This window comes from Piliocolobus tephrosceles, chromosome 3 (genome assembly GCF_002776525.5).
Source record: "Piliocolobus tephrosceles isolate RC106 chromosome 3, ASM277652v3, whole genome shotgun sequence".
NCBI classification, from domain to species: domain Eukaryota; kingdom Metazoa; phylum Chordata; class Mammalia; order Primates; family Cercopithecidae; genus Piliocolobus; species Piliocolobus tephrosceles.
Window position 1 is genome coordinate 92,197,899 of NC_045436.1, and position 14,280 is coordinate 92,212,178.

Genomic DNA, 14,280 nt, shown 5'->3' on the forward strand with positions numbered 1-14,280 from the left:
CAGGTGTGAGCATCACACCTGGCCTTAATTCACTTTTCTAATCCACTCTCCCCATGAAGGACATATGGTTTGTTTCCTTTTGCTTGTTTGCTAATTACAAACTGTGTCACTATGAAGATTCTTATACATAGCCCCTAGATACAGATACAAGAATTTCTCTAAATTAGAGTATATACTTAAGAGTGGACACTGGGTCAGTGAGTGTGCATCTTTGATTTTACTGGATAATGCTGAACTGTAGGTTCCAATAATGGTGACTTGGAGTAACTAACACTGACTGTTCTTGACGATTGTTATTATCCAGTTGCTTTTTTTTTTTTCAATCAAGAAGTTGTGAAGGGGCCAAGCGTGGGGGCTCACACCTGTAATCTCAGCACTTTGGGAAGCTGAGGCGGGTGGATCACTTGAGGTCAGGAGTTCAAGACCAGCCTGGCCAACATGGCAAAACCCTGTCTCTACTAAAAATACAAAAAATTAGCCAGGTGTGGTGGTGCAGGCCTGTAATCCCAGCTACACGGAAAGTTGAAGCAGGAGAATTGCTTGAACCTAGGAGGCATAGGTTTCAGTGAGCCAAGATTGCACCACTGCACTACAACCTGAGCTACAGAGTGAGACTCTGTCTCAAAATAAATAAATAAATAAATAAATAAATAAATAAATAAATAAATAAATAAATAAGTTGTGAAGGGTTTTCCAATGTGGTTTGAGCTTGTATTTCCTGATTACTAATGAGGTCAGACACTTTTCATATGTTTATTAGCCATTCACTTTTCTTCTCCTGTGAAGTGTCTGTTCAAGTCTTTTGTCTATTCTTTTCCTACTATGTGGTTGGTCTTTTTCTCATTGATTTACAGAAATTCTTTATATATTCAGGGTAGAAATCTTTTGTCAGCTACCAAAGCTACAAATACTGTCTCCCAGTTTGTGATTTTTCTTTCCATTTTCTTATGGTGTCATTTTACTAATCAGAAGTTTATCCTTAATTACAATCTTTTCCCTTATGATTTGGTTGCTTTTTGCAAGCAATTAAAACATTTTTCCCTAATGAAAGGTATTCTCTATTACATATTCTTTTATACATTGTGTAGTTTCATCTTTCACCTTTAAGTTTTTAACTAATATTGATTTGAAATAAATAACCAGTTAGCTCAATGTCATATATCGAGCTCTGTAATAAATCAAGTCCCCGTATATATGTAGGTCTCTTGCTGGACTCACTATTTTATTTGTAAGGTCAATTTTTCTTTTACCATTTATTGTTTTGTTTTGTTCTGTTTTGGTTTTTGTTGTTTGTTTTCAGACAGAGTCTTCACTCTATCAGCTAGGGGCTGGAGTGTAATGGTATGATCTTGGCTCACTGCAGCCTCCATCTCCCAGGTTCAAGTGAGTCTCGAGCCTCAGCCTCCCAGGTAGCTCAGATTACAAGCATGAGCCACCACACCCAGCTAATTTTTGTGTTTTTAGTACATATGGGGTTTCACCATGTTGTCCAGGCTGGTCTTGAACTCCTGGCCTCAAGTGATCCGCCCACCTCGGCCTCCCAAAGTGCTGGAATTACAGGCGTGAGCCACCACGCCTGGACTGTAAGGTCAATTTTTCTAAGTGCCAATAATTTTTGCATCACTTAATTATATATTTATTATTGACATTTGGTATAACACTGTGCTCTCCTCATTATTCTTTATCAGGAATGTCTTTATTATTCTTAAACTGTTTTTCCATACAAATTTTAAAATCACCTTTTTAGGTTACACACAAAGACACACAGACACAAACAGAACTGTTGAGATTTTGACTGCAGTTGCATTAAAGTTACAGATTAATTTGAATGTTGAGTTTTCCAGACCACAAACATGGAATATCTCCTCATGTCTTCCCATGAGGTAAATGTTATAATTTTTTCTCTGAAAGTCTTGTGCAATATACTAGAATTAATCTCAGATACTTCATATATATTACTTTTATACCTTACATATTTTGTACCATTGTAAATGATGTATTTTTATTAAATTTCATTTTCTAAGCATTTGTTGCAAATTTAAGATATTTTGCCTAAGGTTAGATTTATCGGGTTGTTGAACGGTTCTTAAAATTTTGTTGGTAAAATTATATGTTTCAAGTCCGCCTTGCTGTCAGCCAGTGCTGGATGCTGGGGACTCAGGGAGGCCTACCCGGACCAGTGCAGGAGACAGCGACCCGAGCAGAAGCTGGACCAAGCGGGAGAGGAAGAAGAGGAGGCAGTCAGGGCTCTCAGGAGCCGGGTCCTGGGCAAGGGGCAGCCGTTTTCAAATTTTCAGGAAAGCAGTGGGCTCACACTCGGGCAATAAAAAGATGCCTCTGGGCAGGAGGCCCACGCAGCTCTCCGGGCAATGGTGGTGGCTGGGCCTAGGGAGGTGGCAGTGGAACGGAGACCCTGGTGGGGGATGACATCAAGGGAGGAGACGGGCGGGACCCCAGATTTCTGCCTGTGGGCGATGGAAGTGAGGTTCACTGAGCAGGGAAGCTGGACACAGAACGCGCAAAGGGCAGAGTAGACAGCTGGTGGCCGAAGAGCAGGCGGACCCCCTCCGCGGGGGAACGTTTCCAACGGGAGCACAAAGCAGCTGACCGGAAGTGGGGGCGAAAGTGCAGCGCGCTCAGGGGCGACTGCGCGCCTTAGCCCCCGAAGTCTGAATTGTCTGACAGCGGGAGACGCGGTGGCAGCGCTCGACTGGAGTCGGTTGAGTTTCGGAGGGCCTCCGGTTCTGGAAGGCTCGCTGCAGAGACAAGACAGGAACCTGTTCCATAGGGATTCTAGAAGAGAACAGCGTTGTGTCCCAGTGCGCATGCTCGCATTAATTATCCAGAGGTGTTGAGACCCTGAGGTGTTTGGAGTGGTTTTTTCGCACAGACCCGAATAGCCTGCCCCTCAGGCACACTCTGTGCCCTCCTGAGAAGAGGCTGATATGCCCAAGATAGTCCTGAATGGTGTGACCATAGACTTCCCTTTCCAGCCCTATAAATGCCAACAGGAGTACATGACCAAGGTCCTGGAATGTCTGCAGGAGAAGGTGAATGGCATCCCGGAGAGCCCCACCGGCGCAGGGAAGACACTGCCTCCTGTGCACCACGCTGGCCTGGTGAGAACATCCAAGACACCATCTTTACCCGCAATATTGCCAAGAGGGTGCAAGAGGAGCTTCTTGCAGATCGGGCCTTTGTCATCATGGGACAGTGCTGCTGCTGCTGTTGAAGACCCCATAGCTTGCAACACGGACATCCCAAAGATCATCTACGCCTTTAGGACCCTCTTACAACTCACACAGGTCATCAACGAACTTCGGAACATCTCCTACCAGCCTAAGGTGTGTGTGCTGGGCTCCCAGGAGCAGCTGTGCATCCACTCTGAGGTGAAGAAGCAGAAGATTAACCACATGAAGATCCACTTGTGCTGCAAGAAGGTGGAAAGTCACTCTAATTTCTACAACAATGTAGAAGAGAAAAGCCTGGAGCAGGAGCTGATCAGCCCCATCCTGGACATAGAGGACTTGGTCAAGAGGGGAAGCAAGCATGGGGTATGCCCTTATTACCTGTCCCAGAACCTGAAGCAGCAAGCCGACATCATCTTCATGCCATACAGTTACTTGTTGAATGCCAAGAGGCGCAGAGCACACAACATTGACCTGAAGGGGATGGTCCTGATCTTTGATGAAACTCACAACGTGGAGCTGTGTGAAGAACTGGCATCCTTTGACCTGACACCCCATGACCTGGCTTCGGGACTGGACATCATAGACCAGGTGCTGGAGGAGCAGATCAAGGCAGCGCAGCAGGCTGAGCCCCACTCAGAGTTCAGTGGGACTCCACCAGCTCAGGGCTGAACATGGAGCTGCAAGACATTGCAAAGCTGACGATGATCCTGCTCTGCCTGGAGTAGGCCATCAATGCCGTTGAGCTCCCTGGAGATGACAGCGGTGTCACCAAGTCTGGGAGCTACATCTTTGAGCTGTTTGCTGAAGCCCAGATCATGTTACAGACCAATGGCTGCATCCTGGACTCGCTGGACCAGATCATGCAGGACCTGGCAGGACGTGCTGGAGTGTTCGCCAACAAGACCGGACTGCAGAAGCTGGCAGATATCATCCAGATCGCGTTCAGTGTAGACCCCTCCGAGGGTGGCCCTGGTTCCCTGGCAAGGCTGGGGGCCTATAAAGTGCACATCCATTCTCATGCCCGTCATCGGAGGGCGGCTCAGCCATCTGATACCTGGAGCACCACTGCAGCCAGAAAGCAAGGGAAGGTGCTGAGCTACGGGTGCTTCAGTCCTGGCCACACCATGCGCAAGCTGGTCTGTCAGGGCGTCTGATTTCTCATCCTCACTGGTGGCACGCTGGTCCCGGGATCCTCCTTTGCCCTGGAGATGTAGATCCCTTTTCCAGTCTGCCTGGAGAACCCACACATCATCGACAAGCACCAGATCTGGGTGGGGATCGTCCTCAGAGGCCCTGACAGAGCCCAGTTGAGCTCAGCGTTTGACAGACGGTTTTCCGAGGAGTGCTTGTCCTCCTTGGGGATGGCTCTGGGCAACATCACCCACGTGGTGCCCTGTGGGCTCCTGATCTTCTTCCCTTCATATCCCATCATAGAAAAGAGCCTGGAGTTCTGGCAGGCCCGTGTCTTGGCTAGGATGCACTGAAGCCTCTGTTTGTGGAGCCCAGGAGCAAAAGCAGCTTCTCTGAGACCATGAGTGCTTACTAAGTGAGGACTGCCTTCCCCAGGTCTACCAGCGCTGTCTTACTGGCAGTATGCCAGGGAAAGGCCAGGGAGGGGCTGGACTTCTCAAACAATAATGGCTGTAGTGTGATCGTCACAGGCCTCTCATAGCCCCCATGCATGGACCCCTGGTTGTCCTCAGGATTCAGTTCCTGGATGAGATGAAGGGCTAGGTTGGGGCTGGGGGCCAGTTCCTCTCTGGGCAAGAGTGGTACTGGCAGCAGGCATCCAGGGCTGTGAACCAGGTCATTAAGCGAGTGATCTGGCACTACCAGAACTGTGGGGCTGTCTTCCTCTGTGACCACAGGTTCGCCTTTGCCGACCCCAGAGCCCAGCTGCCCTACTGGGTGTGTCCCCACATCAGGGTGTTGAACAACTTTGGCCATGTCATCCAAGACATGGCCCAGTTCTGTGTTGCTAAGTGAACTATGCCAGCACCAGCACCCCGGGCTGCAGCACCCAGTTTGTGTGAGGGAGAAGACACTGTCAGGGTGGCTAAGTCACCTGGCCCCCTCCTCTCCACCAGGAAAGCTAAGAGTCTGGACCTGCATGTCCTCAACCTGAAGCAGAGGCTGTCAGGGTCACCAGCTGCTGGTGGTGGACTGGGGGGCCCTGGCGAGGAGCAAACCCACAGGTGCTCCACCTTGTCCCTCTCATCTAAGAGGCTGGCAGAGGAGCCGCAAGGAAGGAGGAAGAAGATCTGGCTGGTCAGCCAGTTGGAGGAGTCCGTGGCTGGTGCATGGGCAGACAAGGCCAAGCTCTTCATGGTGGCCGTGAAGCAGAAGCTGAGCCAAGCCAACTTCACCACCTTCACCCAGGTCCTGCAGGACTACAAGGGTTCTGATGACTTAGCTGCCCTGGCGGCCTGTCTCGGCCTCCTCTTTGCTGACAACCCCAAGAAACACAGCCTGCTCCAACACTTCTACCAGTTTGTGTGGCCCCACCACAAGCAGCAGTTTGAGGAGGTCTGTATACAGCTAACAGGACAAGGCTGCAGCTATCAGCCTGAGCACAGCATGCCCCGAAAGCAGTGGGCACAGCCAGCCCTGGACCCTGCTGGAAGGACAGCACCGGATCCCAAGCTGACCCTGTCCAAGGCTGTGGCCCAGCAGCTGGACCCCAGAGAGCACCTGAACCAGGGCAGATCCCACCTGTCCCCCAGATCACCCCCCACAGGAGACCCTGGCAGGTACCCACAGTGGGGGTCCAGAGCGTCCAGAGCAGGGAAGCAGGGCCAGCACACCGTGAGTGCTTACCTGGCAGATGCCCACAGGGCCCTGGGGTCCACAGGCTGTAGCCAGCTCTTGGCAGCACTGACAGCCTACAAGCAGGCTGACGACCTGGACAAGATCCTGGCCGTACTGGCCGCACTGACCATTGCGAAGCCTGAGGACTTCCCCCTGCTGCAGAGGTTCAGCATGTTTGTGCATCCACACCACTAGCAGCACTTCTTGCAGACATGCACAGACCTGGCCAGCTGGTCCTACCCAGGCATGAAGCCGCCACTACCCCAAGAGGAGAGTCTTGCCACGCTCCTGTGCTCACCCACGGGGCTTCCCAATCAGACCCCTCATGGTGCAAGAAGCCTGGGAAGACCCAGAGCAAGATCTCATCCTTCCTTAGACAGAGGCCAGCAGCGGCCTTGGGGGAGGATGGTGTGGCTGCAGGGCCAAGCCAGTCCCCCAGACCTCCCCACCTGCATGCAGTGTCTGAGTGGGGCCTCTAGGATGTGCCCAGCCTGCCACACTGCCTCCAGGAATCAGAGCATCACTCAGGTCTTCTGGCCAGAGCCCTAGTGAGTGCCCATGGAGGCCCTCAGCATGCCCAATGTGGCTTGATCACCTGCCTGTCCGGCTGTCGTGGGCCAAGAACCCACTCAACAGAATAATAGGCCAGAGAACACTTAAAATCTACTCTTAGCAATTTGCAAGCATACAATAGAATTATTTTCAATAACTATAGTTATTAACTATAGTCACCAGATCCAACAGACCTCTTGAGTTCATTTCTCCTCTCTAACTGAAATTTTGCATCCTTTGACCAACTTCTCCCCAGGCCCTGACCCCATCCCTGCATCTCCTAGTAACCCCCGTGCTGCTCTATGTGTCTATGAATTCAACATTTTTAGATTTCACAAATACGTGAGATCATATGTTATTTATCTTTCTGTATCTGTCTTATTTCATTTAACATAACATCCTCCAGGATCATCCATGTTGTTGCAGATGATAGGATTTCCTTCTATTTTAAGGCTGAATAATATTCCATTGTGTATATATATATGACATTTTCTTTATTCATTTATCCTTGATGGAAATTTAGGCTGCTTCCGTATCTTGGCTATTGTGAATAATGCTGCCATGAATATAAGAGTGCAGAAATCTCTTCGATACATTGTTATTGTTGTAGCTTTATATTAACTACAATTGTTTTGTATGATAATTTAGGTTGGTTCCATATCTTGGCTATTGTGAATAATGCTGCAATGAATATGGGAGTGCAGAAATCTCTTCGATACATTGTTATTGTTGTAGCTTTATGTTAAATACAATCAATGTTTGCTTAGATTTTGCCAATAATCTACAAGTTTTTTTGCTTATTAGTTCTGCTTGACTCTCAAGCCTTTGATCAGTGATCTTTCTCTCTAAAGTACATACTTTAGAAATATGTTTAGTGAGGATCTATTGATGTTTCTTTTAAAATACCTTTATTTTGCAAGTTTTTCCCCCAGCACATGAAAGATATCCTTTTGCTGTCTTCTTGTTTACATTGTTGCTTTTAGGTAACCAACTGTATGTAAGTCCATTGTTTTTTCTTTGGAGGTAATTTGTCTTTTCTCTCTAGTTGCTTTAAAGATCTATGTCTTTTGTGTTCCATGGCTTCATTATGGTATTTTTATATATAGATATTTATTTATTATTTATCCTGCTTGGGGATCCTGAGTATTTTGGTTACTCTTGGCCCTTCCTGTTCTCAGATTGCACATCCTCGGACTCAACCAACCATGGATTGAAAATATTTGAATAAAGAGATAAGCAGAAAATGGTGGATAGGAGTCCGGACTAACTTGCAGCTCCCACTCGGATGGACAGAACAGCATGCAGAGACCCACACTGTGAACTTTTACTCCAAGAACCACCACAGGAACATACCAAGAAAGCCCAGAGAATCCACAGACCCTTTGAAGGAGGTAGATTGCCGCTGCAGGCTCTGTGGGACAGCCGAGGAACTGTGAGTCAGCTTGCTTTCTCAGCTAGGAGGCTTGTTACCTGTGACAAGTACTCAGCCCTGCTCACTGGCTGCCTGGAAATAAACCTGGTGCTGTTGGGGGAGGGGCACAGTGGGAATGAGACTGGCCTTTAGGGCTGTAGGCTGCCTGGAAGCTGGGTGAGGCCTGTGGCTGCTGGCATTCCCCAACTTCTCTGGCAACATGTGTGTGTAATGCAGTAGAGACAGAATTAATCCCCTTGGGATCATAACTCCATTGGCCTGGGAACCAGACCCCCATCCCCCACAGCAGCTGCAGCAAGCCCTGGCCAAGGAGAGTCTGAGCTTAGACACGCCTAACCCTGCCCCCATCTGATGGTGTTTTACTACTTTCCCTGGTAGGGAGGACAAAGGACATACTCTCCCCGGAGCTCTATGACTCCACCCACTGCCTGACTCTACGGCAAGCTTGTATCCTCCCTATACAACCACAGCTGATGCACTCTTGAAAGTGCTACCTCCTGGCTGGAGGCCAATGTACACAAAATCTGTGTACTAAACAAAAACACAAGCAAGGACCCTCACTAGTCTTCTTCATTCCGCTGCCACCTCTGGAGTAGGTGCTGGTATCCATGGCTGAGAAGCCAGAAGATGGATCACATCACAGGACTTCTTGCAGACATTCCCCAGTACCAACCTGGAGCCCAGTAGCTTTGCTGGGTGGCTAAATGAAGAAGAGCAATAACAATCACTGCAGTCTGGCTCTCAGGAAGCCCCATTCCTAGAAGAAGGGGGAGAGCCTCTCATCAAGGAAGCACCCATGGGGCAAAAGAAGCTGAACAGCAGATCTGAGTCCTAGATCTTCCTTCTGACATAGTCTAACCAAATGAGAAGGAACCAGACAAGCAATTCTGGCAATATGACAAAACGAGGTTTTTTATCACCCCCAAAAGATCACACTAGCTCACCAGCAATGAATCCAAACCAAGACAAAATCTCTGAATTGCCAGAAAAAGAATTCAGAAGGTTGATTATTAAGCCAATCAAGGAGACACCAGAGAAAGGTGAAGTCCAACTTAAGGAAATCAAAAAAAAGACACAAGATATTAATGGAAAAATCTCCAGTGAAATAGCATAAATAAAAAACAACCACAACTTCTGGAAATCAAGGACACACTTAGAAAAATGTAAAATGCACTGGAAAGTCTCAGCAACAGAATCAAACTAGTAGAAGACAGAACTTCAGAGCTTAAAGACAAGGCTTTCAAATTAAACCAATCTGACAGACAAAGAAAAAAGAATTAAAAAAAAAAAAATGAACAGAGCCTCCAAGAAGTCTGGGATTATGTTAAAGGACTAAACCTACAAATAATTGGTGTTCCCAAGGAAGAAGAGAAATCTAAAAGTTTGGAAAATATATTTAAGGGAATAATCAAGGAAAATTCCCTGGTCTTGCTAGAGATCTAGATATTCAAATACAAGAAGCTCAAACACCTGGAACATCTGGGAAATTTATTGCAAAAAGATCATCACCTAGGCACATAGTCTTCAGGTTATCTAAAGCCAAGATGAAGGAAAGAATCTTAAGAGCTATGAGGCAAAAGCATCAGGTAATCTTTTAAGGAAAACTTATGAGATTGACAGCAGATTTCTCAGCAGAAATCCTACAAGCTAGAAGGGATTAGAGTCCTATCTTTAGCCTCCTTAAACAAAACAATTGCAGACAAAATTTTGTATCCAGTGAAATTAAGCTTCATAAATGAAGGAAAGATACAGTCTTTTTCAGACAAACAAATGCTGAGAGAATTTGCCACTACCAAGCCAGCACTGCAAGAACTGCTAAAAGGAGCTCTAAATCTTGAAATAAATGATTGAAATACACCAAAATAGGATCTCCTTAAACAATAAATCTCACAGGACATATAAAACCATAACATAATGGAAAAACAGTAAGGTATTCAGGTAACAAATAGCATGATGAATAGAATAGTACCTTACATCTCGATACTAATGATGAATGTAAATAGCCTAAATGCTCCATTTAAAAGATACAGAATAGCAGAATGGATAATAACTCACCAACCACATAAGGACTCACATAAACTTAAGGTAAAGGGGCAGAAAAAGATATTCCATGCAAATGGACACCAAAAGTGAGCAGGAATAGCTATTCTTGTATTAGACAAAACAAACTTTAAAACAACAGCAGTTAAAAAAGAAAAAGAGGAATATTGTATAATGACAAAAGGACTAGTCCAACAGGAAAATATCACAATCCTAAATATATATGCGTCTCACACTAGAGCTCCCACATTTATCAAACAATTACTACTAGACCTAAAAAGTGAGATAGACAACAACACAATAATAGTGGGGGACTTCAGTACTCCACTGACAGCACTAGACAGGTCATCAAGACAAAAAGCCAACAAGGCAACAATGGATTTAAACTATACAAGAAATGGACTTCACAGATATTTACAGAACATTGTTATTGTTCTACCCAACAAACCCAGAATATACATTCTATTCATCATTGCATGGAACTTTCTCCAAGATAGACCATATGATAGGCCACAAAACAAGTCTCAACAAATTTAAGAAAATCAAAATTATATCCAGTACTCTCTCAGGCTGCAGTGGAATAAAATTGGAATCAACTCCAAAAGGAACCATCAAAACCAAGCAAATACATGGAAATGAAATAACCTGCTCCTCAATGATTGTTGGGTCAACAGTAAAATCAAGATGGAAATTAAAAAAATTTTTGAACTGAGTGATAATTGTGGCACAACCTATCAAAACCTCTGGGATACCAAAAAGGCAATGCCAAGAGGAAAGTTCATAGCATTAAATGTCTACACTAAAAAGGCTGAAAGAGCATGAATAGACGATCTAAGGTCACACCTCAAGGAACTAGAGAAACAAGAACAAAGCAAACACAAACTCAACATTAGAAAAGAAATAACCAAGATCAAAGCAGAGCTAAATTAAATATGTATATTTATATACAAAAAATAAATAAAACAAAAAGCTGGTTCTTTGAAAAGATAAATAAAACTGGTAGACCATTAGTGAGATTAACCAAGAAAAGAAGAGAGAAGATCCAAATAAGCTCAATTAGAAAAGAAATGGAAGATATTACAACTGATACCACAGAAATACAAAAGATCATTCAATACCTTTATGTGCATAAACTAGAAAACCTAGAGGAGATGGATAATTTCCTGGAAATATACAACCCTCCTACATTAAACCAGGAAGAAATAGAAACTCTGAACAGACCGATAACAAGCAGTGAGATTGAAATGGTAATTACCCCAAACAATAAAAGTCCGAGACTAGATGGGTTCACAGCTGAATTCTATCAGACATGCAAAGAATTGGTACCAGTCCTATTAACACATTCCAAAAGACAGAGAAAGGAGGAATCTTCTTTAAATCACGCTATGAAGCCACTATTGCCCTAATACCAAAACCAGGAAAATATATCACACAATAAAGAAAACTACAGACCAATTTCCCTGGTGAACATAGATGCAAAAATCCTCAACAAAATGCTAGCTAACAGAACCCAATGGCATACCAAAAAGATAATCCACCATGATCAAGTGGGTTTCATACCAGGGACTCATGGATGGTTTAACATACACAAGTCAATAGATGTGATACACCACACAAACAGAACTAAAAACAAAAATCACTTGATCATTTCAATAGACGCAGTAAAAGCATTTAACAAAATCCAGTATCACTTTATGATTAAAACCCTCAGCAAAATCAGTATAGAAAGGCCATACCTTAAGGTAATAAAAGTCGTCTATGACAAACTGACAGCCAACATTATACTGAATGTGGAAAAGTTGAAAGCACTTCCCCCTGAGAGCTGGAACAAGACAAGGATGCCCACTTTTACCACTCCTATTCAACGTGGTACTGGAAGTCCTAGCCAGAGCAATCAGCCAAGAGAAAGAAATAAAGGGCATCCAAGTTGGTAATGAGGAAGTCAAACTGTCACTCTTTGCTGATGACATGATTCTATAACTATTATAGAAAACCCTAAAGACTCATCCAAAAAGTTTCTAGAACTGGTAATAAATTCAGCAGTTTCAGGGTACAATATTAATGTACACAAATCAGTAGCCCTGCTACATACCAACAGTGACCAAGCTGACATTCAAATCGAGAACCCAACCCCTTTTACAATAGATTCAAAAGAAATACAACACTTAGGAATATACTTAACTAAGGAGATGAAAGACCTCTACAAAGAAAACTACAAAACACTGCTGAAAGAAATAACAGACAACACAAACAAATGGAAACATCCTGTGCTCATGGACTGGTAGAATCAGTATTGTGAAAATGATCATACTGCCAAAAGCAGTCTATAAATTCAATGCAATGCCCATCAAAATACTGCCATAATTATTCACAGAATTAGAAAAAACAACCCTAAAATTCATACGAAACCAAAAATAGCCTGCATAGTCAAAGCAAGACTAAGCAAAAAGAACAAATCTGGAACCATCACATTACCTGATTTCAAACTATACTATAATGCCATAGTCACCAAAACAGCATTGGTCCTGGTATAAAAATAGGCATATAGACCAATGGAACAGAATAGAGAACCTAGAAATAAAGCCAAATACTTACAGTCAACTGATCTTCTACAAAGTAAACAAAAACATATAGTGGGGAAAGGATGCCCTATTCAACAAATGGTGCTGGGATAATTGGCAAGCCACATGTAGAAGAATAAAACTGGATCCTCATCTTTATATATACAAAAATCAACTCAAGATGGATTAAATACTTAAATCTAAGACCTGAAATCATAAAAATTCTAGAAGATAACATTGGAAAAATCTTTCTAGATCTTGACTTAGGCAAAGACTTCTTGACCAAGAACACGAGAAAATCAAATGCAACAAAAACAAAGATAAAAAAATGAGATTAATTAAACTAAAAAGCTTCTGCATAGCAAAAGTAACAATCAGCAGAGTAAAAAGACAACCTTGAAAATCTTCTCAATCTATACATCCAACAAAGGATTAATTTCCAGAATCTACAAATAAATCAGCAAGAAAAAAATAAAACAATTCCATCAAAAAGTGGGCTAAGGACATGAATAGACACTTTTCAAAAAAAGATATACAAATAGCCAACAAACATATGAAAAAAATGCTTCACATCATTAATGATGAGGAAAATGCAAATCTCAGTCATTATGCGATACTGCCTTACTCCTGCAAGAATGGACATAATCAAAAAATGTTGGTGTGGATGTGGTGAAAAGGGAATACTTTTTACACTGCTGATGGAATGTAAACTAGTACAACTACTATGGAAAATTGTGTGTAGATCCCTTAAAGAACTAAAAGTAGAACTACCATTTGATCCAGCAATCCCACTCCTGGGTATCTACTCAGAGGAAAAGAAGTCATTATATGAAAAAGATACTTGCACATGCATGTTTATAGCAGCACAATTCACAAATGCAAAAATATGGCACCAGTCCAAATGCCCATCAATCAGTGAGTGGATAAAGAAATTGTGGTATATATACACCATGGACTAATACTCAGCCATAAAAAGAAATGAAATAATGGCATTTGCAGCAATCCGGATGTAACTGAAGACCATTATTCTAAGTGAAGTAACTCAGGAATGGAAAACCAAACATCGTATATTCTCACTAATAAGTGGATGCTAAGTTATGAAGACACAAAGGCATAAGAATGATACAGTGGACTTTGAGGACTCAGGGGAAAGGGTGGGAGGTGGGTGAGGAATGAAAGACTACACATTGGGTACCGTGTACACTGCTCTGGTGATGGGGTACACCTAAATCTCAGAAATCACCACTAAATAACTTATTCGGAACAGCTTCAGTCTCCATCTCCCAGCGCGAGTGACACAGAAGACCGGTGATTTCTGCATTTTCAACTGAGGTACTGGGGTCATCTCACTCAGGAGTGCCGGACAATCTGTGCTGGTCAGCTGCTGCAGCCTGACCAGCGAGAGCTGAAGCAGGGCGAGGCATCGCCTCACCTGGGAAGCGCGAGGGGGAAGGGAGTCCCTTTTCCTACCCAGGGGAACTGAGACACACAACACCTGGAAAATCGGGTAACTCTCACCCCAATACTGCGCTGTAACACTGGCACACCGGAGATTATATCCCACACCTGGCCGGGAGGGTCCCACGCCCACAGAGCATCCCTCCTTGCTAACACAGCAGTCTGCCGCAATCTAACCGCAAGGCAGCAGCGAGGCTGGGGGAGGGGCGCCCGCCATCGCTGAGGCTTAAGTAGGTAA

General features: G+C 44.2%; 1 protein-coding gene and 1 pseudogene across 16 annotated transcripts in view; both read left to right on the plus strand.

Moving 5' to 3' along the window:
- ALPK1 (alpha kinase 1) overlaps nt 1–14,280 on the plus strand; it is a 150,230-nt gene that overhangs the window by 50,623 nt on the left and 85,327 nt on the right. For 12 of the 15 annotated variants that reach the window (XM_023219960.3, XM_023219950.2, XM_023219961.2 and 9 more), the window contains one exon: nt 7,730–7,983. The exons of 2 other annotated variants lie outside the window; for them this stretch is intronic. In XM_023219960.3, the coding sequence (XP_023075728.1) occupies nt 7,837–7,983 (147 nt within the window). In that variant the 5' untranslated portion in view covers nt 7,730–7,836. Of the gene's footprint in view, nt 1–7,729; nt 7,984–14,280 lie in introns of those variants that run through there. One more of the 15 variants, XM_023219966.1, reaches the window with a different exon arrangement.
- On the plus strand, nt 1,463–7,723 carry LOC111547899 (annotated as a pseudogene). The gene has a single exon (XR_002733262.3). The product of XR_002733262.3 is annotated as a regulator of telomere elongation helicase 1 pseudogene (transcript).